Below are 15,051 nucleotides of genomic sequence, written 5' to 3' on the forward strand. Positions count from 1 at the left end.
TATTAATTTCTAAATGTTTTATAAATGTACTGAGGTAATCTTTATTACTTCCCTTTTACTGGATAGCTATTCCCCCAAACCTTACTTTCTTAAAACAATAGCATTAATTACATCATAGTTTCTGTGGATTGAGAATCAAGCGTGACTTTTCTGAACCCTCTGCTTCAAATTCCTCAATGTTTGGAACACATCATCCTATGGGCAAAAGAAAAAAAAATAAATACACAGAATTTTCACAAGGGAAGAATCAGTGCAATAAAAAAAAATAGAACATATACTTTTGCCTTTCTATATTTTCTTTAAACTATTGCTTTATATTTTTATCACTGTTGTCAGTGAAAAATAACACAGAATCATTCTGAAGATTGTCATTGAAATATTCCCTCTGTGCCAACTGTGAAAAAGCCGATATACAGGAGATACATTTTAGAAATGTATTTTTATTAAAATGTCTGTATTATCTGTGTATTACATTTTCATCAAGACTATCTTTGGCATATAGTACCTGAACTAGCAATTCACACCATAATACTATTTAAAAGAAACTCCAAAATTGTTGCCATAGACTTGGTTCCAGCTCATAGCTGACCGACCCTTCTGTAGTGTAAATCACAGAGTAGGAGATTGCCATCTTTCTCCGTTAGAGCTGCTGGTGAATTCAACCACCAAAAATACATAGTCTTTGGGTGGCACCATAACAGGCTGTGGACTGTGTTACCAGAGTGCTTTCTAATATTTTTAAGAGGAAATAACGTTTGTAGTGTTTGCTTAGTTGTTTAACATTGTCTTAAGTATATCAAAACCAATCTATTAAAGTATATTTCATGCCTTAGAATAGATACATTAGTGTTAAAATATTTACTTTACATGTATGTTTAATATTGGAATATTTTCCACACAGTTATATTAAGTCTCTATTGTATTCTCTCTTTTCACTTTCTTCTTTGAAATAGACTACGATGCCTTGTGAAGCAGCTGGAAAAAGGTGATGTTAATGTTGCACACTTAAAGAAGAATATAGAATATGCAGCATCAGTGCTGGAAGCAGTTTATATCGATGAAACAAGGTGGGTTTTAACTTCCCATCCATTTTGTCTTCCTTCTTCTCTCTATTTTTCATCTTTGCTAACTTCCTTTAACTAATATATGAATGCTGCATATGTAAACAATGAAATAAAAATTATATTACAATTTAAAATATTCTTTTTCATTAGCTACTTAACTGGATTGTGAGAGATATAATAAGATAGATATATAGATATAAAAATATCTCCCTTCTACATTTATTGTCTTTAACCAGATTTTTTAAAATGGTTTCTTTTTTTTCAAAAACAGTTTTAAGTTTATAGTTATTTTTCTCTGATGTAAGAAAAATGAATTTTCCCCCATTTTTTTCTGAGCTAGGGAAGGTGAGAAATCTCAGATTTCAGAGTTCCTGCTGAGAAGATTGGTGTTACAGAACCACATATGCTTATCACAGGTCTAGGCTCTCAACTCAGGGCTGACTAAATGTCATTCCAAAAGGTTCGTTGGCCACCATCCGAATTTAACCTTGATTTATAGTTAGCACAGTGGAAAGGGAGGAGGTATTTGATGGATCTTGTGCCTCTCCACCAAGCAATTTTGCCTTCCAGTGACAAGGCAAAAGAAGACATTTTTAGTTGCTACAACTGTATGTAACATGTGCTTCTGGTATGTAGTGGGTGAGAGGCCAGTGTGTTGCTATACATCTCAAATGGAAGGACAGCCCACCACTCCAAACAATTATCCAACTATACAGGTAAGGGTTGTCATTTTGTTGTTATGTACTGTTGAGTTCCTTGTGACTCACAACCACCTACAGCTTTATACACTGCTCTATCTTGAGGCAACTTCAATGTCTCTGACACATCTGCTCCGATTACCCCAGTCACTGAGTCAATCCATCTTATCCAGGGTCATCCTCTCTTGCACTGGGTAAGAACTGTAATAATTCAGTCAGAATGTTAAAAAAAAAACAACCAACCCCAACATATAAAGCTAGAGACAGTCTAATGCTATAGCTAGTTGTTTCTTTTTAATCCACAAACCTACAATTCACAAAAGTCAGCTTTCAGGCATTTGTCATATATGAAAGCACACCTACATAGAGTTAGTAAGACTCTTTGGCCCCTATAATTACCTGCCCTCTACTCACCATGTTACTGGAATAATGAGACACATGATTAGAAGATATTCACCATGCTCCTTTCCTTCTTCCAGTGTCCTATTATAGATCATAATTGAACTTAGGGAAGGTGAGAAATATTAAAGAAGATATGAGATTGAAGTCTTAAGTCAAGAATTTTAAAGTTAAAGTTAGTGTATATTGAACTTAATAAACATATATATATATATATACACAAGCACATGAATAAATAATACTGTTTAATAAATGATAAATTCTCATGATTCACAAATGAAAAATATAGGAAAAAGTAATTATTGAAAATCTTGTTTCTACCTTTTCTCATTCTGTTCAATTAACCTAATTCATATTTGTTATTAATATCTCTATAGCAATTTATTGTAATTTTGTATTTCTTCTTTTTCTCTCCTTCCTTCATGGTGAGTTGCATATTACATTCACGCTTTTAATTTTACGTAATTTGTCATATAAATAGAGAACTTGGGGTTCTTTCTATTTTTGTGATACAATAGACTGATTGTTCAAAATTATATTCCTACCTATTGCCTTTGACTTCTACCATATGGACTGTGCTGACAATATGAATGGAGTCATTAACTCCCTTAGGTGACAATATTCAAATGACGTGTGTGAATTATTGACAAGTACATTGATCAGTTTTGCCATCCTGACAGACTTAAACTGAGCAGATTCAAGCCCAAAAAGGGGAATCTCACAACCATCAAGAAACAAGATGCAGCAACTAGCATGTATCCTGTAGCAGTCTGAAATTCCTGACAAGATGAACCAAGAGTAGCAGAAAAGGTGGTGTAGCACCAAAGACGGATATGAAAAGGAGCTCAACTGCAATTGCCACCCCATGGAGCAAGAGCAGAGAGCTGGGAGGAGAGACCATAGCTGGTAGAATTAAGAGAGCTGTGTATCACTGTCCCCAAGCCTTGGTACTAAAGATCACAGAGTCTGTGAGCACACCTGAGACACTATCCTGACTGAAGAATTGCATCCTATTTCCTACCTGAAATTTTCTGTTACGCCCTTAAGAATTCCCATTGTATTTATTACTAATTTTGCTAAAATTAGTTACAAGAAGTGTAGAGTCCATAATGTTCCAGATGTTTGACCTTCTGTATAACACCATGGTTTCTGATATCAGCAGTGCTTCCTTCATTCACCTGGCCCATTCCTCTATTTCCTTTGGGTTTGGTGGTTAGCTGGAAAGCCCCACAGACACTCAGACCTATTAAAGAAATGGCTCACATGACCATAGGCCTGCAGAGACTTATGAGCATTGTAGATTAACAGTTGCAGTGTAGCAGCAATGTGAGTGTTTAAAAAAAATAGAGCTAGCATCCAGCTCTCATGGGTTTATATAATCCTCCAGTTGGGCAAGTTTATATCCTACCCTAATCCTATATCCTTAATTTATTCTTTTAAAGTATTCTATCTATGGAAGTATTTATTCTTTACTTCAGCACAAAAGAAATGGTTAATCAATGGCTAGGAAAGACATTTTAAAAGCTAAACCTTTGACACCACAGACTCGTAATCATGAGTATTGTCTGTGAGTTCTGTGTGGCCATTTCAATTCATAGAACACTGAGAGCCCCAGGAGGGCCATTTGATGTCAGCAGTGCTGGAGGAAGGTTCAGGAGCACGGGGTAGGAGCATATCTGAATATTGTACTGCGATGCTGTTAGGGACTCTTCCTCCTTGTACAGCTAGTGGACGTCAGACATGGCTGCTCACATACCAGCAGTACAATTCTTGCCATGTCATTCATTCATTGAACTTTGCAATATTGCATAATGAAAATTGTTATTAGTAACAAAAAATAATGGTGAGGACTGTCCCGCACCTGTGATTTTATTTTTGTCTGCAGATAAGACATTGCCAAAACAGAGGTTGGAGTCATAAATTAAGAAAGCCATAGAAAAATTTTTAGATTTTCCTGGTGGTAAGAAACTGTGATGCAATCCTAAAGGTTGCAGTTCAAGTCTACCCATTGCTTCACAGAAGAAGGATGGGTAGTCCTCTTCCCATGCACTTTACAGCCTCTGAAAACCTGCTGGAGGGTCAGCTATGGGTCAATTCCTACTTGAAAGAACACAACAACAACAACAACCCAGTTAAAATAGGTAATGTTCTCAGAATGCCTAAACCCAAAATCACACCACTTGCCATAGCATATCCAAGGATGTAAATCTTTATTGAGGCAGATTATGTTTCTTTTGTGGAGCATGTGGCTAACCTTTAGAAGAATGGAAATCCCACAACACCTGATTGTGCTTATACAAAATCTGACCGTGGACCAGGAGGCGGTCATCAGAATAGAACAAGGAAAACACTGCATGGTTCAAAATCAAAAAAAGGAGTGTGTCAAGGATGTGTCCTGTCTCCATACCTTTTTAGTCTGTATGCAGAACAGATAATTCAAGAAGGTGGACTTTATGAGGAGGATTGTGGTATCAGGATTGGAGGAAGACTCATCAACAATTTGCATTATACAGATGATACAACCTTATTTGCTGAAACTGAGGAGGGCCTGAAGCATTTGCTGCACAGGGCCAAGGACTGCACCTTCAATGTGAATTGAATCTCAACATCAAGAAAACAAAGATTTTCACCACTAAGCCAACTGGCAACATCATGGTAGATGGAACGAAGATTGTGGTTGTTAACAATTTCAGCTTGCTTTGTTCCACAATCAACACTCTTAGCACTAACAGTCGGAAATCAAAAGACAAATTGCATTAGGAAAATTTGCAGGGGTCTTCCTAGAGCTGTAAAGAATGTCAGTCTAGAGACTAACATGCACCTGATCTAGGCCATGGTCTTCGAGAGCTGGGCATTGATCAAAATTACAGAAGAGTTGGTGTCTTTGAGTTTTGGTGCTGGAGAAGATAGCTCTTTTATAGTTTATCATTGACTCTATTCTGTTACATTACTTCTTTTTGAAAATATGATTACACAGATGCTTTCTTAACATAGTTCCTGTGTTCTCTAACAGATTTAAACATATGATACATTTCAAATTATGGTTCCTTTCCACTTGAAAATTGTTCTTTCTTTTGTGGGAAAAATTTAAGCACTATTCTTAGCTACTTTCTGGGAAAAAATGACCTTTTTTACTTTTAGGGTAGCTCTTTACAGCAAAACCTAAGTTATTATCTTTTCCTTAAATGATATAAAATTTTTCACTTTTTAATCCTTTCATGATTTTAAAAACTGAATTAATAGTAATATGCCCTATCTTTCTAACTTTCAAAGGTATTTTAGTTTTTTATATTGTTAACCTCACAGCAATCCCATTCAGTTGTTAATTACTATTTTTTTTTTCATTTTGCTAATGAAAGGTTTTAAACATAAAAAAATTGTTTATAAAGGTCAGCAACATTGGCAAAGCTAGGCTCCTCCTTCAGTCCTGCATATTTGTATTTGACTTGTCTCACCATAAAACAGTGTGGATTTGAACAACCTCACAAAGATTAAAATGGCAATGTGTAAAGCATTCTGATAGTTGGAAATGTAAATTCTGGAAAAATAATAGCTCAAATTATTTAGGGCCCACTTTACAAAGAACACCCCTGAGCATTTTACATGCAGTTTCCATTTAATTATCACAGCATAGATGTAAACATTTTGCTATTGCCATTTACCCTTGAAGAAACAAAATCACAGAGAGTTACTTAACCAGAGTGACAAAGAGAGTAAGTAAAAGAGCAAGACTGGAGCCAGGGCAGGCAGACTCCAGGGCTTAGGTTATTAAAACACAGCTCTTATCAGCTCTTTTTTTTTTAATTTTATGAACATTTACAGAGACTTTAGATTTCCATTCATTCATTGTTGCACATTCTCCTCCCTGCCCACACCTCCCCCTAGTTGGCTTATCTCTTTGAAAAGAAAAAAATAATAATATTTTATTTATACAATTTTCCCACACCTCCCCCTAGTTGGCTTATCTCTTTGAAATTTATACAATATTTATATTTTATTTATACAATTTTTATACAATTTATACAATATTTATACAATTTCCTGCCCCCTCCTGTCCACTCTCCTATGCACCTTTCATTCTGGATTCCTGTCATGACAATAATACCTAATTATATATTCCTTTTAAATAGTTCTCTCCCTCATCTGTTCAATGCAGTATACATTATTTATCTGCTCTTTTCTTAGTTTCCCTTCAATCCTGATGTCAGTGACACTTTACGACAGTGACATTATACAGTATTTGTCCTTCTGTCACTGAGATATTTTACTCAGTATAATGTCCTCCAGGGTGACCCATTTTGTATAATATTTCATGAGTTCCTTTTTTTCAATGCAGTATAGCATTCCATTGTGTGAATATACCAGAGCTTCTCTAGCTATTCGTTTGTTGATGGGCACTTGGGTTGTTTCCAGTGCTACCTATAACCAGGATAGGAAAAAATAGGTGAATGGGACCTTCTAAAAATAAAATCCCTATGCACATCCAAAAACTTCTTCAATAGAGTAAAAAGGGAAGGCACAGAATGGGAAAAAATATTTGGTTAATTGCATGCCTGATAAGGGACTTATATTTAGAATTTATAAAATACTAGAGCACCACAACAAGATAAAGGTAAACAACCAAATTGAAATACAGGCACAGGATATGAACAGACACTTCACCAAAGAAGATATTCAGATGGCAAACAAACACATGAAGAAATGTTTAAAGTCCTTAGCTCTAAGAGAGATGCAAATCAGAACAACTGTGACATATCATCTTACCCCAGTAAGAATAGCAAAATTTAATAGAACAGCAAACATCAAATGCTGGCAAGGTTATGGAGAGACTGGAACCCTTATTCACTGTTGGTGTGAATGTAAAATTGTTCAACCACTATGGAAGGCAGTATAGCACTTTCTCAAAAAGTTGGAAATAGAAATACCATTTGACTCAGCATTTCCACTAAGGGGAATATACCCTGAAGAAATCATAACAGCTACCCAAGAAAATATATGCATACCCATATTCACTCTGGCTTTGCTTACAACAGCTCTTCTTTTGTATGATTAGACCAAAAGGTAATTTCCTAGACTGGAACTTTGATGAACACGTATATATTATCAGGGTCATCAAACTCAGTAATGTGCTTATTTTGCTACATCTTTTCCCAATTCTACCTTCTCTGATGTCACATTAGTAGGTTGAAAATTGACTGTGGTAGAAATATTACACCATGAAATCATCAAATACTATCAATCCAGTTTTGTTTACTTCTGATGAGACTTTGTTAAACATTTATCAACACAACACTGGTTATATCTCAATTTACTCGATATATATCACTTAAGACTGGTGATTTTATGGTCATACTCTCAATTGAAAATATTTTAGAGCATTCATACTTGCCAAGTTTGATTTCTAATGTACCTGGTAAGTAAGATATGCCACTTTCATTAAGGATGTGTATTTTCTGAGATGGGTTTACAATTATTAAGGAAACAAGGGGTGATACAAATATTAAAGCACCACTGCTAGCTTTCAGAATATTCATAAGACAGAAGGAGTCAGAGATCAAGAAATAGTTGCTATTACACTTTAAGTAAGAACCTGCTGACTCCTGAAATATTTTTAATGGAAAATTCTTTTTTTTTGCAATACTTTTCTCTTTTATTGTCACTTTAATGAAAATTTATGGAAAAACTGGATTTTTATTCATTCATTATTGCACATGTTCCTTCCTAACACCCTCCCCAGTTCTCTTTTTTAAAAACATATTTATTCATCATTGCATAATTCCCTCCCTGTCCCCGGTTCAATCTTCTATGCACCTCTTATCCTGCACTATTGTCATAAAGATCATGTCTAATCATCCATCTCTTTCTAGGAAAAAACATCAGCATCAGGATCAGCATTCCAGAAAGCTATAGTTTAGAAGATAAGGAATAAGGCTAGAATGAAAAAAAACCCAAAAAACAACCAAAACCCCACTCAATAAAGTCACAAAAACATGCCATGAAGTGGTTAAAAACCCATAAACATTTATCCATACATTTTCCAGCTAAACTTTTATAGATAGTAGATTTCAGTCACAAAACAAAAACCTCTTTGAAAGATAATTTTGGTGAAAAAGTTAACGGCAAAGTTCTTGATGGAAATTGAACTTTGACTTCCTGTGGGGATTTTCACACAATTCCCTAATGAATATGTATTATTTTGAAAGACATTTTCAAATGCAAATGCCAATATTTTGTGAATCCTGCTTTCAGATAAATCCCTAGAGGCTCTTGCTTTTCAAAGCTGCACAGTTGTAATCCAGAAACTTGCAGCTTAAAGAGATTTTTTAAAAAGCTGTATGATTATCCTTATTTGAACTGAGAGCTGCCAGGCCAAGTATTCTCTATGGCTTGGTGAACAACAGGACTGAGCAGCTGCCTGGGAGGTATACTTTCAAAGATGAAATGATACTTTGTATCAAAGTTTAGAATGGTCATTGTGCTATTTAGGGCTTTTGATTACCATGATTCAGAAAAAGTGGGTTCAAAGTCTCGATCCCCTATTCCACACTCACTCACTCACTTTGGATCCCTCATTCAATACTCATTCTTTCAGTTACTTAACTTCTCTAAGTTTGAACTTTATCATCTATAAAACAAGATTAAAGATAAAGTCATTTTATGTTATTGACATGAAGATTATAAATAGCACAATGACTGATACAGGATAAAAGAGAAATACTATTAGCCATTATTATTATTATCCTGTTAAAGTGCAGATATTTCATCTCACTTACTTTGAGCATGTTGTCAGGAAAGGACTCAGGGAAAAAAATCATCATTCTGGGAAAGGTGGAGGGTCAACAAATGAGGGGAAGACCTTCAACAAGACAGACTGACGAGTGTCTATAACAGCGGGCTTGTGTGTATCAGAGATTGTGAGGATGACGCAGGACAGAAAAGATTCTGGCCATAGGGTAGCTATGAGTTGTAGCTGACAGCACATAAAAACATTATGCTGAGTCAACTAACTCAGTCTCATAAAGATAAATACTGTACAGGAACATTATTGTAGAGCGTGTACGGATCCAAGGGTGGGGGGAGTTAAACATAGGGTCGCGCAATTTGATGGATGGAGGGTTGAATTGGTAAAGGAAAGGGGAAAGGTCTGGTGTGAAAAGCAATGTATATGATCTTTATGAACTTTGTATGTAAACCAGTATAAAATAAACTTTATAGAAGCTGCTGCATATAGCACATTAAGAGATAAAATTTACACCTCCTACTGAAAATACAAATAATTTTCTAAAAAAAAAATGAAGACGTAAAGACTCTGTTACCTATAGAGACCTAGTTGCGTAATGGTAATTTACTGGGCTACTCACTGTAACATCAGCAATTCTGATTTTACCAGTTGCTCTACAGGAAGAAAATGGATGGATTCCCCCCCCCCATCCCCGTGACATCTACTGCCTCAGAAGCCTGATGGAGGAACAGTTTGATGTAGACTTGACTTAAAGGCAATGGTTTTAGTGGAAATAGGAAATAATTTCCTGAGAAAATGAATACAGGTAGTGTTTAGTGGCAAGGAGGGAAAACAAAATGCAAACTAATGGAAAGAAAAGAGTCTTAGTAGGGTGCACGTCTCAATAAAATATACCTAATTGATTATGGTAAGCCTTACTACGTGTAAGAGTTTTTAATATTGGGGTGCACTAATGTAAATCAGGACTTCAAGAAGTTAGTTTGGTTAGTGTGCATGAAGTCCAGGAAACTTTGGAGGTCAATGCTTTTGAAATCACCAAGCACTGTATTTTCTAAAGAATATTGGAATTCTGGTGGCATTGTCAGCAGAGAGTGCTGCTGCTGAACCAAAGATCGAACATCCCTGGTAGTTCAGCTCCACTAGTGGTCCTGGGGGCCTGGTAAGAAGCCGTGCTGCAATCCCAAAGGCATGTGGTTTGTAATCCACCAGCTTCACTTTGTGAGAAAAGGAGGGCTGATCTCCTCCAGTGCGTTTTGCAACTCTGAAAAGGTGATGGCAAGTGAGTTGTGAGTCATATCCAACTTGAAGGCACACAACAACAAAGCCACTCATGAAGAAAAACTTCTTAGCCCAGCTTTCAATTTCAGCAACCCCTTGGAGGATAGTTATGAGTTAGAGGTGACTTGAAGACAATGAGAGCTAGTGAGTGTAATTTATTCATTTAACAAATATTTACTGGGTAGCTTAGCTAAAGAGAAAACCTATCAACTGAGAACAAATGTTTGGTAATACTATCTCAGACAAAAGTCTTATAAGAAAAGTTTACAGATTACTCCTGGGCCTCCACAAGAAAAATACTGATGACCCAATTACAAAATGGGCAAAAACATGGAAAGAATTTTCATAAAGGAATATATTTGAATGGCAAACAGACACATGAAGAAATGCTCCAAATCACTGGCAATAAGAGAGATGCAAATCAAAACCACAATGAGGTACCATCTCACTCCAATAACAGTGGCAAAGTTTAACAGGGTAGCAAGTAATAAATGTTGGAGAGAATGTGGCAAGAAAGGAACTCTTATGAATTGTTGGTGGGACTATAAAATGGTACAACCATTCTGGAAGGCAGTTTGGCCCTTTCTCAAAAAGTTGAACATAGAAATTCCGTTTGACCCAGCTGTTCCACTACTTAGAATATACTCTGAGAAAAACAAGAACCGAGGCAGAAACTGAGATTTTTGTTCATAGTAGTATTAGTCACCATTGCAAGAACATGTAAACAGCCTAACTGTCCAACCACAAAAGAATAGATTGAGAACTTATGGTACATTCACACAATGGAATACTATGCAGCACGCAGGAGCAATGATTTTGTAAATTATAACCTAACTTGGGGGGGGTGCTGGAGAGCATTATGCTGAGTGAACTAACTCAGTCCCACAAGGATAAATAGTCTCTAAAACCATTATTGTAGAATGAGTATAAGGGTCGAAGAAGGATGAGAGAGGTTGGAAACAGAGGTGTGAGGTTGTGAAGGGGAGGGGAGGGATTAATCATGGGGTTGTACAATTTGATGGGGGTGGGGTGAGAGAAGTGGAAAGAATTTGTTCTTGAAAACAATGTATTCAAATTTTGTAAATAAAGTAGTAGAAAATTTTTTAAAAAGAGAGTATCAGACACACTGGTGATCAAGTTTAAGAGTACAACTGTAAAGATAGCTGATTTCTAGACATTGATCAAGAACTTTGAAGACAAAGGCAGATATATAAGAAATGTTGCAAATAAAAAGGCAGAAAAGCTTAGAGTTAAAATGAATGAAAGAAATGACTCTATCAATCACAATGATAAGCCTTAAGAGAACTACCAAGTAGCCTGCAGCAAATTATAGTCTGTAAATTAAAAAGTTATATCATGCCAACATCTTAAACCAGGTATGATTGGACCTGGAGGTATTGCTATAAAGTTAATGAGCTCTGTTCCCTGGCAGAACTTCCCCTGCCCGTTCTCAAAGACATGGCCTCTAGCAGGAGTACTTCACAAGGAATATGTGCATATGTGTAGATGTTGTTATTTATTATGAAGAAAGAAATTACTCATAACTGAACCTCCAGTGAGTTTTTAGTAGCAGTAAATCACTTGGGAGTTGATAATTAATCTTTTTTCATATGGAGCAGCTGCTGGATTCAAACTTCATGCTTTTGGGTTGGCAGCACAGCTCTTTACAACTAGACCACCAGAGCTCTCTATATAGAAGGGTTAGCATTTGATCATCAGAAAGGTTAACATTTTCTTTTCACCTCAGTTTCTCAGAGTTGGCGAGGCTACAATAACGATGGCCATTTTGTAGCTCACAAGCTGTTAACAACTCGTGTGGCATGGAGAGTAAACCCAATATAATGCGTTATTATAGCACATATGTCATGACATTGAGTAGTGTGTCCTTTTGTTATATATTAATAGTGTTGCAGCTGGAAGGAGGGAAATATCTAGATGGAAGGACAACTTTTACATGTTTCAGTTATTAAGTTACAGGAAATCCAATGAAACATTGACAGTATTCACTATTAGTACAGCTTGATTCAGAGAGCAAATTATGTAAAGAAATTCACCTCTCTGTTCTGCTTGTTCTGTATTAACTTTCTGATACTTGCAAGATTGTTGCAGTATTTTCAAGTTTTACGCCCTCACACTACTAAGTCCAGCAGAAACAAGACAAACTTCCTTTCTCAGAGTCTCCAACAAAAAAGTTGTGTTTCATTGGCTCTGGTTAGGTTATGTGCAATCATTGTGTCTTCAGGAATTGAACACTTAGTATTTTGCCTGTAGGCACTGGATACATTATGTCTGTAGAAATTGGCTACCCTAGGGAACACTGGTGACTTAGTGGTCACGAGTTAAGCTGATAAAATAAAGGTACACAGTTTGAGTCCACCAGCTGCTCCATGCGAGAAAGATGGGCAGTTTCCTCCCATGCAATTTACTGCCTCTGAAACCACCCTGGAGGTTCAGCTACAGATAGGTTCCACTTGATGGTATGCACTTAACAACAATAGTCTGGGATCAGCCATCTAAACTGCTTCAGCCAAGAGGCAATTCTGTTTCATTTGAATAGAAATTAATTCTATTAAATTTATGTAGCTAAGAATTTAAGAGAGTACTTTCCTTAAAAAAAAAAACAAAACCACCATTTTCCCTAAACCCCCCACAATCCAGCACGAAAAGATAGGAAAATAGACATTGGTGGATTTTTAAATTATTCATCTTCTGCAGTATGAAAGTTAAATGTTCATGTTAGTGCCACCTGTGGGCAGACCTAGACCTGGACCTTTGTGGGATGTTGTGAAGAGCCCTCGCTTATCAGTAGATGAAAATTCCCTTTCTTAGTTCTACTCAGCTAATGAGAAATGTAATGGCAGGAGAGAACCAATTGTCTTAGTGGAGGGACACAAATATGAGAGTGTATATTCTTAATTTTAACTTATCCATTTCAAGGAGACCCCAAGGAAATCTGTTTGAAGAGGATCTGTTAAAACATTGTTGGAACTGAGTAATTCTTGAAAAGAATGACAGTTTTCATGAATTCCATTTTTTTGTGGTGTGAGTTACAGGGAAGGGTGGTGTTTGCAGAACTGTGTTGGTAGGCTATTCGCACCCTGTAGCTGGAGTGTGAAAACTGGGCCCAGAAAATGTTGTAATACATTTTGGTTGATTTTTATATTCTCTACCCATCTGTGATATTTTACTTTCTATAAACTTTCAAAAACATTTCCACTAATGAAAAAGAAAAAAAGAACCATATGCTAGGTAATTACGCTTTCTATAGGACTGATATTTTAAAACTAAAAACCAAGGGAAAAGCTTATATTTCTCCTCTTGTTATTATGCGCATGAGTAACTTGAGCCAAAGTTGTCACTGACCAATGGAGAAAGGGTCATAAAGTAATAGATGTATAAAATTTTTGTTTATAAGATCATATTTTCACACCTTGAATAACACTTGACTAAAATATTAACACATATAAAATAAGCAGCAAAACAAAGAGAAACCATTACTTTATTTCTTATCTGGGGCTAATAGGTACGTACCCAAATACTTTAAGAACCTCTCTTTATGGAGACCAGTCTTCACCATAAGAATCTTTTAGCAAAATCTAGTTCTTGAGATTTTAAGATTAGCATTTTCCTTCTAGTTTATGTTTTACTAACTCATTGAACAACTAACTATGAAGAAACCTCAAAACATATGAATTATTCTAGTAGTCTTTGAATATACAATACAAAAATTATATTCTCTGCTTGTTATTGACTCCTTACACTCATCGTCTAGTTGGCCCAAATGGCTTTAGAAAGAAAGAGATTCCTTTTCTTTCTTATCTCAGGCTCAGAATATATCCCATCTCCTCTAGATATTGGGCCTATTCTTAGCTCTGAATCCTAGAAAAGAAACTCATTTTCTATATTGCAATGAAATAACTTCTAGATAAAACTCATCCCTAATGAGGGAAGCTGATGACCTAGTGGTAAGAAGCTGTGCTGCAATCCCAAAGACAAATGGTTCAAATCCACCAATTGCTCTGAGGGAGAAAGATGGGCATTCTTTTCCTGTGTGATTAATTGTCTCTGAAAACCCTCTGCAGGATCAGCCATAGGTTGGCTGACTTGATAGCAAACAACAACAATAACAACATCAATAAAATTATTCATTAATTAGGTATAATCAGAAGATTCTTCTCCCAGTTCCTTCTCCAATCACTACCATGCTCCATTTTTGCTAGTGAAACAATAAGCACGTGGAAATAAGTGGTACTGCAAAGTTCATGCTGTTATTTTCTGTGCTTTTTCGCAAAGTGCACCGATAAATTGGGAAGCATGAATGGTTGAAAGTAGGGATCCTCAAATGTTAATGTTCATCAAAATCACCTGCAGATTAAGCTGCAGAATGGCAATTCCTACCTGCAGAATGCCTGTTGTTGCTGTTGTTGTTATTGTTGTAGTTGTTGTTAGGTGTCAGTGAGTCAAGTGGAGTACAACTCATAGTTATCCTATGAACAAAAGATCTGAACCCTGTTCTATCCTGCACCATCCTCACACTTCTTGACACACAGGAGCCCATTGCACCAGTCACCATGGCAATCTACCTTGTTGATGGTCTTCCTCTCATTCGCTGACCCTCCATTCTTCTTAGCATTATGCCTCTCTCCAAGGAATACCCCCTCCTAGCAACATGCCCAAAATATGTGAGGCAAAGAATCATCATTTTTGTCTCCAAAGAGCAATCCAGCTTCACCCTTTGCAGGACATGACAGAATGTCTGGCACCTTTGAAATTGCACTTACAACAGGTTCCCAGATGACATTTATGATGCTGGTTCAGTGACTACACTTGCAGAACCACTAGACTAGATGTCCAAAAGAGGATACAGAAA

General features: G+C 36.3%; 1 protein-coding gene across 1 annotated transcript in view; it reads left to right on the plus strand.

Annotated features, from left to right (window-relative positions):
- Nucleotides 1-15,051, plus strand: part of PDE1A (phosphodiesterase 1A, calmodulin-dependent) — a 479,366-nt gene that overhangs the window by 351,799 nt on the left and 112,516 nt on the right. Inside the window, exon 3 of the mRNA XM_006878948.1 lies at nucleotides 954-1,067. Coding sequence (XP_006879010.1) covers nucleotides 954-1,067 — 114 coding nt within the window. The remainder of the gene's footprint in view (nucleotides 1-953; nucleotides 1,068-15,051) is intronic.

The sequence above is a fragment of the Elephantulus edwardii genome, unplaced genomic scaffold (genome assembly GCF_000299155.1).
Source record: "Elephantulus edwardii isolate Elephantulus edwardi_28Jun2011 unplaced genomic scaffold, EleEdw1.0 scaffold00001, whole genome shotgun sequence".
NCBI classification, from domain to species: Eukaryota; Metazoa; Chordata; class Mammalia; order Macroscelidea; family Macroscelididae; genus Elephantulus; species Elephantulus edwardii.